This window comes from Electrona antarctica, assembly GCF_951216825.1.
Source record: "Electrona antarctica genome assembly, chromosome: 19".
NCBI lineage: Eukaryota > Metazoa > Chordata > Actinopteri > Myctophiformes > Myctophidae > Electrona > Electrona antarctica.
Genome location: NC_136800.1, coordinates 20,547,702 through 20,561,584, shown reverse-complemented (window position 1 = coordinate 20,561,584; position 13,883 = coordinate 20,547,702). Strand labels below are relative to the sequence as shown.

The window sequence follows — 13,883 nt, the reverse complement described above, 5'->3', positions numbered from 1 at the left end:
CCTCCCCTCTAAAGGATCCACCCCCCCCCCCCCCCCCCCCCCCCCATCCATCCCATTCAATCAGATCATTACTTTGTGTGCAGAACGGAATAGATTCAGTTTGGACATGGCTTCAGCGACTGTGTTCTGAGAGGGAGGAATACATCACTGTGAGATTTAAAGTTTGGTACACTTGTGTTCCATTCCCAGGGCGATGAACACATGCATTAGCTTATTCCTGCTACTTTTCCAACACTGCTTAACTGTTTATTGAAATCGTTGGATTTGTTTTTATTTTATATATGTATTATTGTGATTTTGATGTAAGACAAAAGGCACTGGATCCCATTTTTATAGGTATGACCCAGCTGGGTGACTGAACCCCGACGTCCCAATATCAGTGTGGACACTCTAACCACAATGCCACTGACCTGGTGAATTTGATGTTCACTTTCTCTAAAATTCTTTATTTAGTTAGCCATTTTTGTTCATACAAATGAGCTATGGTGAGTGCCAATGCCTAAATTGTAGTATATTCCTAGGAGAAAAAAGGGACGTATCCGTATCGGTAGATTCAAACACACACCTGTGTGTGGACGGATGGCTCCTCGTCCTCTTCCTCGGCTGTTTTCTCATACTGTGGGGGAAGAGACATCAACAGTTTTCTTTGTGCTTCAATCTTTACTTTATTGGGTAATAGTGTGTAAAGAGACAGGAAGAAACCAAGGTCAAAGAGAAGGGACACATGCAAGACATGAGGGGAGTAATAAGGATTCACCCATGATTTTTTTTTCCACAATCGATGATCTTCACAATACCAAGCCATTCTCACCTTGTTCGCGGCGCGGAACGGATTCAGCTTATTCATGGCTCCGACAAACTTATTCTGATATCCAACAGAAAATAAAAGAGAACAACATAGCCTACTATAAGACCACATAGTTCACACATTGGAATAATAAATTCAGCTTTTCTTTTTTTCTTTTTACAAACAAACCTGCTTCTGAGTTGACTGTTCATTGTCTAACAGCTCACCATCAGAATCGGGGCTCTTCTCCTTAAAGTGGAAACAAAAACAACTTGCATTACTACTAGGCCGACTATGACTACTACTACCCTGCTACTACTAATTAGTTTCTATTTCCACTAACACTTCCTACCAGCACTTCCAGCTATAGACAAGTCCACGGAGGCGCCCCTCCGTGGACTTGACTATCTTAGTCCGGCAGCCGACAGGCTTCTTTTGTTTAAAGTGGGAAATTTGGTATATAGTCTTTTTTTATTGGCCTAAAATATTGTTTATTTACATACATTCATGAATCCACTTGCTGACCGGCTGTTGGTATTGGGCAATTTATTTTATAGGGGTTTCTTGTGACCCTACCATTAACCTCCTATGGCAGGCAAAATTGTCAAACTTTCCTTTTGCTTTAAGCAGCATGTCAAACTAGGGGGTTTTCATGATTCTGAATCCATTCCAAGCATTAGTTTTGCACCAAAAAAACTCTTTGGGCCATTGCAATTATGACAAATGTGATGAGGTCAGCACAAATGTGATGAGGTCAGCACATTTTGGGCAAGTGGCTATGGCTGTTTTTAGCCCAAGGAGTGTCTTTTGTGCAAAACTAATGCTTGGAATGGATTCAGAATCATGAAAACCCCCTATGTCACATGCTACTTAAAGCATAAGGAAAGTTTGACATCTTTGCCTCCCATAGGATGTTAATGGTAGGGTCACAAGAAACCCCTATAAAAACATTGCCCAATAATAACAGCTGGTCAGCAAGTGGATTCATGAATGTATGGATATAGAGTATTTTGTATTGGCCTAAAATATTGTCTATATTATAGACAATATTTTAGGCCAATAAAAAAAGACTATTTATACCAAATTTCTGTGACTTGGCCAATCACTGCTGACCCGCCAACTGGAGAGTTTAGTGGTTGAGGGTTGAAACACTCTAAGAAGGTTGGAGACCACCTGATGAACTCTCTTCCAGGCCAAGGCATCCATTAGAAATGGATTATATTCGCATCTTTGATGTATTTACAAACTAGTTCAGAAACGGCTACTTAAAGGGAATTTGGAGGGAAAAGCGGCAAGCTGCTTGTCTGGCACCCACCTGCTTGGTGTTGGAGTTCTCTGCCGCAGAGGATTCAGCCTTCTCTTTATCCTAACACACACACACACACACACACACACACACACACACACACACACACACACACACACACACACACACACACACACACACACACACACACACACACACACACACACACACACACACACACACACACACACACACACACACACACACACACACACACACACACACACACACCTTGAGTAAATGTACTTAGTTACTTTCCACCACTGACAGGAACTATTGACCCGTTTCCTATAACCCATAAGTCTTTGCGTTTGTGTGTGCATAACTTCCTCTTCCTGTGTTGCCAGCTTTGGAAAGAGAAGCAAGTGGCCAGGTCTATGAAAACAAGCACAAATTAAAATAGAAGATCTACAAGCTCACAGCAACACATTGTGAGGTTGTACATCTGTTATTTAAAACAAATATTGATAATAAATTAACATATATATTTTTTTTTTACAATATTTTTTTAAAGATTTGAACAAAAATATCACAAAATATTTTCAGATGGATGTCCGTGGACAATGTTATATTAATCTGGGGTTCCTTGACATGACGAAATGTGGGAACCACTGGTTTATACAACATTAGGAAGCAAGCCCTAATAAGCTATACTGTACACTTGAAACAAGCCCAAAAAAACAGAAACCAGCAACTATGACAGAAAAAACAAGTCAAAGGCCGCTTATAAGCAAACATGGCAACACTGGCTGAAGGAAGTGGATCACACACACAAGGAGCCCCAGTACCTTCCCGCCGAAACAGGTCAATACTTCAGGCATTATGGCTGATGACTCATTTGACCTTTGGGTGCAGGGTGGCAAACAATCACCTGAGCTGAAGACTGGAATGGATTCCTGAGAATCTTACCCATCATTCCACCCTGAGGAGAAAAGGAATCTGTGATTATATGACACTTGGTCTTGGTGACATGAACATCTGTTACAGTGCTAAAGAAACACACAGCTCAATGATTTTAGATTAGTTGCATTCATGCAGTTCATGAAAGAGCAGAAACAAAACGGAATACAGGCTATACTGCATATAAAACGCAGGTGAAACAAAAAGCCAGATCCTGTTCATCCCCTATTTAAATAATTCATAAAACTGACCTCAGTAAGACACTATAGAGCGCATGCAGCAACCGACTGAACCGGGACATTTACAAAAACCCTTTTGTGCCAATTGCAATAACTTTGCTAAATTCGTAAACAACATTGACGCTGGAACAAAGTCAGTTTCTGTTGTGTGTACTGTGTACTGTGCATATAGTGTGTTTGTACTGTACTGTGCATGACGCATGTACCTGTGTCATTGTGATTTACTGTAATGCATCAATATGTGAAGCCAAAGGCAAATGTACACATTGTGGATAATAAAGATAATCTTATCTTATAATGTTCTACTCAACATATTTGTCCTATTTTGGTTAGCTAGCCTTTTTTGTGTGTAACTATCTAGTTGGTTCTGGAGGAAGCCAACCGTGTCTACCTGTCCAGGGGCAACAGATGCAAATGAGCTGTTAGATATCTCTGGTGCAATAAGCCTATCTCACAGAATTTCCCCGCCCCCCTAAATACGCCCCCTTTCGGGGTTAGTGGTGATAGCGTGACTTCACTCCATAGACGCTACATGTTAACAGAGGTAATTTAAGAAGTCTACAACTTTTGTTTTCTCAAGGTAAGGTTTGTTCTATCTGTTCGACCTGATTTACCATCTTGTTTGCTTCATAATAATATTGGTCTGTCACATTTTTACATTAGAAAATGTACTTAGATTCTCCAGAGAAAAAAACGTGTAAATGCTCATGTTAAAGACACTACTATTTACCGGAAGTGGGCGTGGAAAGCGGGCTGTGAGATAGGCCTATTGCTTTTAACCACATGAACATTAGGCAAAATAGCCGATCTACAAGCTCACAACGTGTCGTGTTGAGCTTGTAGATCGGCTATTTTCAGCAAAGAGCTTTTCTGTCGAGGGAAAAGGGAAGGGACCACGTATAGACCCATGGGGTAACCAAAGTACGTAGAGTTTTTAATTAAGCGTGTGCTGTTCCTGTAATGATAAACAATAAATTAATGAAAACGAATGAATGAGCCTCCTATGATTGTCCGTCTCTACTTGTGATTTTAATCGTTTTTAGATAATAGATTTCAAACACACTCTGAGATTTGCCTCTCACCTTCGAGGTCTTCTCCGTGAGGCTGTCGGTGCTGACAGAGAGTTGGCTGTTTGCAGACAGGTCCTCCTGAAGCAGGAGGGAGTTGAGGGACACAGTGATGATGAAGGCACATGGAATAAAGCTAAATAAAAGTCCTAATATGCAATTTGTGAAATGGCGTGAAAGGATAGTTTCAGATAGCAATGTATTAATCAACCAGTTAACATATATATTTTGGGAATGAAACCCTTTAGAACAGACGTGAACCCGTTACCTGACACCCCCCCTTACCTGAGACTTAGTTTTATCCCCCAAGGCCTTAGGCTTTCTGAACATTCCACCAAACATTCCTCCTTTTTCCTGTGGAGAGGTAAACAAAGGGCGAGGCACAGCAAACGTTGACCTCTTCCATCTTATATAACGTCATTGTCGCGCAGTTTGTCCGTGCCAACATCATACAAATGCTTGATCAGGGTGTTTGGGGGGGGGGGGGTGGGGTTGGGGTGGGGGGGTGGGTGGGGGGGGGGGGGGGGGGAATACCTCACATCTGTACAGTGACTTGAGACAACTTGAAATGCTTTGCAATTGAATTGAAATAGAATTTTTGTATCTTCATATGTGTCATGCAAAAAGTAACATTGTAAATTGTCTATATCAGAAAAATGTTTAAAGGTTTTCACCTATAATGACATGCATGGTAGGTTCAATGTGTTTCAAAAATGAAAAGAACTACATTGGATCCATTGGAACGCTAATTATATTATCCATTTTCTGAAAAGTGACGGTCTTGGACCTACAGTACAAGGGTTTCCGCCTGACAGTGTCTATAAAGAATATTTGGTTTAGTAGCTTTTACCTTCGTGTTATTTTCAGACAGATTGTCGGTACTCCCTGACAGCTCACTGGATGATGCTGATAGGTCCTCCTGAAAGAGAGGAACATGTGACCACGGGCAGTCCATTCATCGTTTATTACAAAAAAAAGGAGAAAATGTGAATACACCAACTTCACAAAGACAACCACAACACGGTACTCACCTGAGACTGGGTCCCAACGCCGGTGGGCTTGGATTTCTTAAACATACCACTGAACACCCCTCCTTTCTCCTGGAAGACAAACAGGCCAAGGTTAGCTAAGCTAAAGTGGTGGGGGGGGGGGCACCACAAGACGCTATTATTGTTTCCGTATGAGGACAGACATAAGGGAGCACTTGTTTTCTGAAGAAGATTTGAGCCACGGGAGGCACCTCCGAGCGAGCTAAAGCGAGCGAGTAGCCGTGCCGAACGTTCCGAAGACTGCTTCAGCGGACTCAGCACTGTCAAGGTTGTGTTCCAAGAGGGACAGAATCGTAAATCTTTCTGTAGTTTTGGTACCTCCGACACTACTACTCTACACCGTCTCGCGGGCGGTCCAAGTGAAAACAGTGGTGGTCCCTACCCCCGTTTCGGCCAATCACAAGCCGTGTCGTGTCTCGCCTCCTAAACAATTATCACCGACAGGACACCTGATAGCCCGATATACAACAATTTGGTTTAGTTGCCTTTACCTTTGTGTTGTTATTGTCAGACATATTGTCACTACTGGCTGACAGCTCACTGGATGATGCTGATAGGTCCTCCTGAAAGAGAGGAACATGTGACCACGGGCAGTCCATCATTATTTACTGAATATAATAAAACATAGAATAATAGAAAATGTGAATACACCAACAAAGACACCCATGGCACGGTACTCACCTGAGACTGGGTCCCAACACCGGTGGGCTTGGATTTCTTAAACATACCACTGAAGACCCCTCCTTTCTCCTGGAAGATAATCAGGCAAAGGTCAGCTAAGCCAACACCATGGTCTTCAAAACACAGGGCGCCAGAGCGGCCAGTTGGAAAGGAGTTGAAAATGTAACCACTTTCAGCCTATTTATCCAATCATTAGTAATATTTTTCTCAAAATCTCAAAAAGATTTAAATTCTACATTTCTTGAAAATAGACAATTTACAAGTTCACAACTTCACGTAAAACTGTGATGCGCTGTCAGCTAGTTTATGGATTTTGAGAACATAAACGTTCAAGTATGTTCTACTTAGCAACTATTGGGGACCCCCGAGCATTGTACAGTATAGTTTAAGTTGGCTAAGGATTTCAGAGCTGCTCTTCCAATTACTGCATATAAGTGTCTACTACTCAGGGACAGGCTCTATTGACTGGCTGCATCACACAAACAGCAACAATGCTCTGTTTCACTTTGCTGATGCATGCAGGTCTCTCCTCCCCACCGATGCAACCCCTCTGCCAAACCATTCACACCCCACCCATTATTATGGGCATCACTCTTGTAATCTACACCAGTGGTTCTTAACCTGTGGGTCCACATGATTTTGGGGGGTCCCTTGAGGACAGTAAAGTGACAATTTAAGGACTTTTAAGACCTTTCCAATTAAAAAAAGAAATTAATTTTTGACTATTACTGTGTCAAAAGTAATCAACACACTACCGTATACTATTAAAAAAAAAGGTCAAACATTGGCCAAATTGTCAAATAATTGTGATAATAGCCAATCTACACGCTCACAACGCCTCAAGTTGAGGCGTTGTGACTGTGAGCTTGTAGATTTCCAAGTGGTGGGGGTACCCCAGTTCAAATATGATTATTTTGGGGTGTCACGGCCAAAATAGGTTGAGAACCACTGGTTCAGAAAAAGGCATGTCTGTCTATCCTAGGCTAATCTCACAAAAAACGATTATTTTTTGTAATGGAAGTAGATTGGAAGTAGTTGGAAGGAGCCGAAACCTGAATTTTGAAGTCATTCGTAATAATTATGTCATACACACACAGCATGGTCACATGAAGTCTAAGATCCACGTGGAACCTTCGCTGATATTAGACACCATCAAGTAAATCGGTATACTTGCGCAAGCAGAGCGCGCAAGTACTAGTTTTGCCCAGGACGATGCGTATGCACCGTCCCAGCAAATTACGTAATGACTACTTGTGCCTGATACGGCAGTGGTGCCGTATACATAGGAGCATTACCTCTAATCCTCCCGACACTAAAACATATCGTCATTATGTCACCATCGAAAACCAATTACACTCTGGCATTGGGACCTTTAATCCACATCTTTATTACGTCATCATTGAGAGCTAGTCATCATTGAGAGCTAGCATATGACGCCAGTTATACCCTGACGTCATATGCTGGGACGGTGCATACGCATCAAAAGTAACCACAGTATACCACTAATCAATTTACAAATTACATATACATATAACATAGAGGCATTTCCTGTAATCCACCCGACATTGATCGAGATATACGTCACCATCGAAGGCATTGGGTCCTTTAATCCACATCTTTATTACGTCATCATTAAGAGCTAGTCATCATTGAGAGCTAGCTATACCAGTTATACCCTGACGTGACATATGCTGGGACGGTGCATACGCATCAAAAGTAACCACAGTATACCGCTAATCAACTTACAAATTACATATACATATACATAGAGGCATTTCCTTTAATCCACCCGACACTGATCGAGATATACGTCACCATCGAAGGCATTGGGTCCTTTAATCCACATCTTTATTACGATATACTTCATAATACTATTTTTTTACGTGCAAAAAGTAGGTACGTAGCAAATAGCTAAACCTAATAATTCAATATTTCAATCGTTCTTTCAAAGAGAAGCTGAGATTTGACAGTTTGTAGCGGTCGACAGTACTTGCGCGCTCTGCTTGCGCACTAGTAGGCCATTTATGGCCTACTTGTTTGCAACAAGCAAGTAGGCACTCGGCAGAGTGCAGTTCTAGTTAACACTAGTTTTGTAAGATAGGTTGAGTAACTAATTTAGTTCAATGGACTCACCTTCGTGTTGGTGTTGTCTACTAGACTGTCATTGCTTGCACCAAGTTCATTTCCTATTGACAGATTATCCTGAGGCAGACAAGATACAAGATACTTATTTCCCACATTAAAACAACATTCAGCGCAGAATATTACGCAACATAGGATTTAATTTTACCTGTGAGGGCCTGCGATCCTGACCCGATCTGGGGGAGCGTCTAAATATTCCACCCAGCACACCTGTTCTCTCCTGAAAACAGAAGTGGTGTGTAAAGGTTTATTTTGGGCAACTGAACAACTTCTGCATAGGTCAGACCACAAAAGACATATCAGTACAACTGAACACAGAGCAGGAAAATAACTGACCTTGGGCAGGTTGTTGTCAGTTAAGCTGTCGTTGCTGGCAGATAGATCCGTATTTTGCACAGAGAGCGAGGCCTTCAACAATAAGAAATGTGTGTAAAAAACGATGTCCTCCCATTTTCAAACCAGTTTTGGAGACACCTGTTGTTAATTTGCAACACGTGTGGTCCCAGATTATGCTAGCAGTGAAAGCATTTAAAATCTAACTTGCCAACTTTCTTATGAAAGAAAATCAATGTCGAAAACAACAAATTGGAAAAGTGGTGGGAGAAAAAGAAATCACACCCGTGTGAAGTGAGAGGCGCTAATAATATTAAAGTCTAACTCATGTTGATTAGGTGATGTAATGGTGATGTAAAAAACAGTGCAAACACAAACATTAAACGCCATTAACAATAAAGAGACAATATGATGTAAATTACACATTATGACGTAAAACTTCCCTTCATTGTCAATGCGTTTACAAAACAAACATTGAACTAAAGACAAACATTAAACCTGTGTGTTAGTGCCCCTAAATATATATATATTAGTGGTGGGCATAGATTTAAAAAAAAAATCTTGATTAATCTCACTGCAATCCTGGAGTTAATCTTGATTAATCTCGATTAAAATGGCTCATTTGAACTCTGCCGAAGGCATTCAAAATACGTGCGCTACCTAAATAATGACCAGAAGTAAGTCCTTGTGAACAGGTTTAGACCAGGAGCCCTAATTATGGATACTAATTATGATATTACTGGAACTAGCCTATTAATAAAATGTGCCCATCGTTTATAGCGCCCGGACCACTTTTACCGACGGACCGGATGTTGTTGTGAATGTGTGTGTAGCAGATAACAATAGCCACAACACTAAAGATGCGATCGACAACAACGGTTGAGATTAATCAATCTCCGTCTCGGGCACATGAACTTAACGGTGATTTACTTTGGACTATCTGTAAAGTTTCTTTAAAATATTGGTGGTCCTTGACATGAAAATGTTTGAGAACCACTACTCTAAAACAACATTGGACAATGATGTTTGACAGTCAGCACTATAGTTACTTATTTTCTGACTTTTTCGGATTTTCTGACTTGATCTGGCCTGTTAACATTTTCATAGACCTGGTTGCTCACACACACGCACACACGGCCCGCCTCCTGGCCGCTGCAGACCAAGCTCCCAGACCCAATTTTGAGAATAGATTAACGGCGTTTAAATCGCGCGATAAGAGTCTCGCGTTAACGCAGCATGTTACCGCCGATAACGGCCCAGCAGTAATATATATATATATATATATATATATATATATATGAACATAATTTACATATATCTCACATCAGAAAAATGGGGGATTTAGGTTGATCAATTTTCACCTTTTTGTCTTTCGTCTTAGTATAAAAAGTCTAAAGGTCACAATATTGGTTGGACATCTTCTACACACCTGAGATGCTGTGGTCTCCATGGCAGGCCTCGTGTTCTTCTTCAGGATTCCTTTGAACATGCCTCCTTTCTCCTGACAAACAGTTGTGATGGACGACATGGAGGAGTCAATTAAGACCAGGCGGATATATCACTAATTGACATTGTTGTATTAGTACTTGTGCAGCTGATCTGTCCACCTTTTTTTTCCTCTTTTTTTGCACCGATATATACATTTACAGAGATCTCAAGATGCTTTTTTGCTATTTTTTGCGATTTTTGAAAGGGATTTAAAGTCATAGAATGTGACTTTGTCCTGTGTTTAATAACAAAACAATATATGTTTGCCCATAATTTCCCTCTATAGCAGCAGTTATCAGCCACTGAGGTAGTGTGGTGGTGTTTTACCTGCAAAAACATGTGTACTTTGGCGTTTTCTTTTCACCGCCCAAAAACATCCCTGTCTTCTACCAACACAAACAGTGAAAACGCCCAAATACAGCGCAAACACAGTAAAACACAACAACACTACTCCAGTGGCTTAGAACTGCTGTCATAGACTGTAAAATTGTAAATAAAATCCTGAAAATAAAAAAATAATTATCACCTTGTTTTCAGTCAGACTGTCATTACTGTTTGAGAGCTCATTACTGGCTGACAGACCATCCTGCAGAGAGTAAAAAACAAATCACTGCCGTGTGAAGTGAGGGGCGCTCTTACACATTATCATGCATCAGCCAATCAAATCATCACATTCCGTGCTAAAAACACACAAAGCTGTGCATGGGATGGGCTAGCGCCCCTCAAAACAAAACAAAAAGATCCAACATGAGAAAATGTTTAAGTGAACAAAATCATATTTAACTACACAGTAGGCCTACTTGATATTTCATAAACAGTAGTGAGTATGTTCTACATACATAGTATACATACATACATACATACATACATATGTTTGTATAATGTCACACATACCTGTACTTGAAGTGAGGGATCTATACACTTTGAGGACCTTTTGAACATCCCGCCGAACATTGCTGCCTTTTGCTGGATGGAGAGAATTGTACTTTACTTTAGTATAATGTTTAAAAAATAAAAAATAAAACGAATAGAAAACAATCTTGATCAATGGCCTTGTTAATGTTCACTTATAAAATTAATAGCAATGTTTAAAAAATGATTGATAGATTGATTGATTACTTTATTAACAGTTTGCAATTAGTAGCCTACAGAGGTACAATTAACAATGTTTTTTTAAGGATAACACAAAAATCCCTATAGGGGCATGTTTCCATTGTGGTCCTGTAACAATAGAAGCTATAGTTCAGGAATAAAGGGGCTATTAAATGGATAGGTGGGCACATGGCACCTAAACCTTGTGGGCACCTCAATTAAATTGGCAGTTTTTCCCCATAACAGGTAGAAAAGAGAAAAATAAAGAATAAACGTATGCTTTGGGAACTGGTCAGAAATAATGTAAAATATAGTCTAGGGCCTAGGCCTATACATGATTTGAAAATGCTAATTTACCCTTCAACTGCTTGTTTATCCCCAAAATGACTAGATATCAGGTTTCGTATAGAAATTTGAAGAAATATTGGGTCTTTTTATATTTCAATATAAATACAAAGATAACAGATATATAAAATATATTTAAAAAAAACATCACCAGGAAGGTTCAGTTTCCCCTATAGTCTTCAAATTGATGAATGACAGAATAACTTTACTTTACTTACTTTACTTAAAATCCATACCATGACCTACAAGTCTAGCCGCAATTTGCAACTCTAGATTTTATAAAAAACGAACAAATCTAGAGTTGCAAATTGCGGCTACTACAAGTCCAAGTCATTAATTAATAGGCTATTTATCGATTCGATTCCCAGCTGCGATGGCATGAATAAATCTAATATCGAATAGAATAACTATGTTACACAAATCTATAAACCTCCACAAAACCCCCGGCGACGAATTTGGCCGAAACTGTCCACCGCAGGAAAACAGAGGTGTCAAAGGCATCAAAACAACTCACTGAAACGCCTCCTCTGCTTTGATCATCATCACACTCCAAATCTAGGTGGTCGTAGCGGTCCTGTACAACGACAACAATACAAAACTGTATGAAATATACTACAATATTCTTCATAATATCTGTAAAAGATCATACCCCTTGATCATGTTTCTTGAACTCAACAAGTAGTAAACCTTCCAACTTACCATGGCGTATTGTCAAGTCAGCGACGTAGAAATATATTGTGTTGTAAGCCTATACAAAAATACAAATAAAACGACCTCTATATTAACCCGACGTTCGTTGGCTTTGTTGATAAATATAGACCACTTTTTGATCACTGACTGGAGTGTTCGCTGGATTTCCTCTGAGCTCCTGCTCTCTCTGGCTGAGAGGCTGTACGTAAAACTCAAGGTTGGGAGTTTCAGTCTCTCCCTCCCCAATGAGAGCCTGCGTTACGTTACACACACAAGTACAACGTAACAATCGCCTCCTCCTTCTTTCCCTCTTTGACTTTCATAAAGAACAAGCGAGAGAGAGATAGAGACAACCTCTTGGAGAAACCAGAAGAACAAGTTCTCAATCTCCACACTTCTCGCCGTTCTGTAGCCGCTGCCACACCATCAAAAGAGCTGCGCGCGTTCTCGGCTGCGCGTAGCTTAAAGCTTGAGTTTTTAGACAGCTGGTGGATGGAAATTAAGCTCCACCTCCGCTGAATTCTTGCGCGACGGCCAGATTCCCGGAAACGCTCTCCTCCGCTCAAGTCTTCGGCGGAGGTGGAGCTTCTTTTCCATCCACCAGCTGTCTAAAAACTCAAGCTTTAAGCTGCGCGCAGCTTAAGAAGTGCGCAGCTTAAGAAAGTTTTGCGCTCAGGTGTGGAGACGGTGACAGTCTGTGTACTGTCCTCCCACTCCTCCATTCCTGGCCGAGAGAAAATATGGGCGTGGCCCGCGTCACCTGCTGCGAGGTCACGTTACCATTGTAATATTAAATCGCCAAATCACAAATTGTCTTATCATGTGCCACTGCACTTTATTTTACATTACAGATTAGAACCTATTCAACCTATTAGTTAGTTTGAACCATATGCTAACCTGTGTATGTTAATGTGTGTGTGTGTGTGTGTGTGTGTGTGTGTGTGTGTGTGTGTGTGTGTGTGTATATTCCTGCACTATACCTGCATCCAGTGATCTTGGTACAATATAGAAATTGATCTATTGAAGATTCTGACGTTCAAATGTACATATTTTTTGTTTTGATTGTATTGCTGTATTGTTGTATTGTGCTTTCTGCTTTGGCAATGTAAACGTATGTTTTCTCATGCCAATAAAGCCCTTTGAATTGAATTGAATTGAATTTTGTGTGTGTGTGTGTGTGTGTGTGTGTGTGTGTGTGTGTGTGTGTGTGTGTGTGTGTGTGTGTGTGTGTGTCAAAGTGTGAAAGGTTCAAGGAGACATGTGCTTGGGAACGCTGCCATATACCAGGAAAGTTTTATTTTGGTTGACACTTATATGTAAGTGGTTATGGTGAAATAAACCATTAACACTAGTTAGTTTGGAGGGGGCGAGGGGACTATGACATCACCGTTTCAGCAAATTAGGCGGCATTCGCTGTACAAACGCTGTACAAACTTTCCCACTCTGGAAGGTAGTTTCAAAATTAGCCGGTTAAGTCCCCCAAAACGCCGTCTCCGTGTGACAAAAAGGGCAGATAGGCTAATTACTTGCCCGAGAAACACCGAAATCGTCCTCATCTGGATGGCCCCTAAGTCACAGTAACAAGACAGAACTATTTTGTTTCCTGTCCAAGGTCCTCCCTCAGGCATTCTGTGTCGAAGTCTCGAAGACAAATAATTTGATAGGGAATCCTGCAGCACATGAGCGCATCTCAACTCCGATCTGCATGAGACGTTGGTTCAAGCATAGTTTCAGTAGGCCATGGAAGAACCAGCTGGTCAAAAT

General features: G+C 40.8%; 1 protein-coding gene across 3 annotated transcripts in view; it reads right to left on the bottom strand.

Annotated features, from left to right (window-relative positions):
• The window catches only part of apol1 (apolipoprotein L, 1), a 31,245-nt gene extending 18,712 nt beyond the window's left edge, over positions 1-12,533 (bottom strand). Inside the window, exons 1-19 of one of the 3 annotated variants that reach the window (XM_079530235.1) lie at positions 12,129-12,533; positions 11,944-12,003; positions 10,887-10,958; positions 10,519-10,578; positions 9,934-10,005; positions 8,508-8,579; positions 8,320-8,391; positions 8,163-8,231; positions 6,030-6,098; positions 5,840-5,911; positions 5,331-5,399; positions 5,150-5,218; positions 4,585-4,653; positions 4,315-4,380; positions 2,965-3,015; positions 2,103-2,153; positions 977-1,036; positions 812-865; positions 566-616 (exon numbers count right to left, since the gene is read on the bottom strand). In XM_079530235.1, coding sequence (XP_079386361.1) covers positions 566-616; positions 812-865; positions 977-1,036; positions 2,103-2,153; positions 2,965-3,015; positions 4,315-4,380; positions 4,585-4,653; positions 5,150-5,218; positions 5,331-5,399; positions 5,840-5,911; positions 6,030-6,098; positions 8,163-8,231; positions 8,320-8,391; positions 8,508-8,579; positions 9,934-10,005; positions 10,519-10,578; positions 10,887-10,958; positions 11,944-12,003; positions 12,129-12,131 — 1,161 coding nt within the window. In that variant the 5' untranslated portion in view covers positions 12,132-12,533. Of the gene's footprint in view, positions 1-565; positions 617-811; positions 866-976; positions 1,037-2,102; positions 2,154-2,964; positions 3,016-4,314; positions 4,381-4,584; positions 4,654-5,149; positions 5,219-5,330; positions 5,400-5,839; positions 5,912-6,029; positions 6,099-8,162; positions 8,232-8,319; positions 8,392-8,507; positions 8,580-9,933; positions 10,066-10,518; positions 10,579-10,886; positions 10,959-11,943; positions 12,004-12,128 lie in introns of those variants that run through there. The other 2 variants (XM_079530236.1, XM_079530237.1) reach the window with 2 other exon arrangements.
• Positions 12,534-13,883: the final 1,350 nt, after the last annotated feature.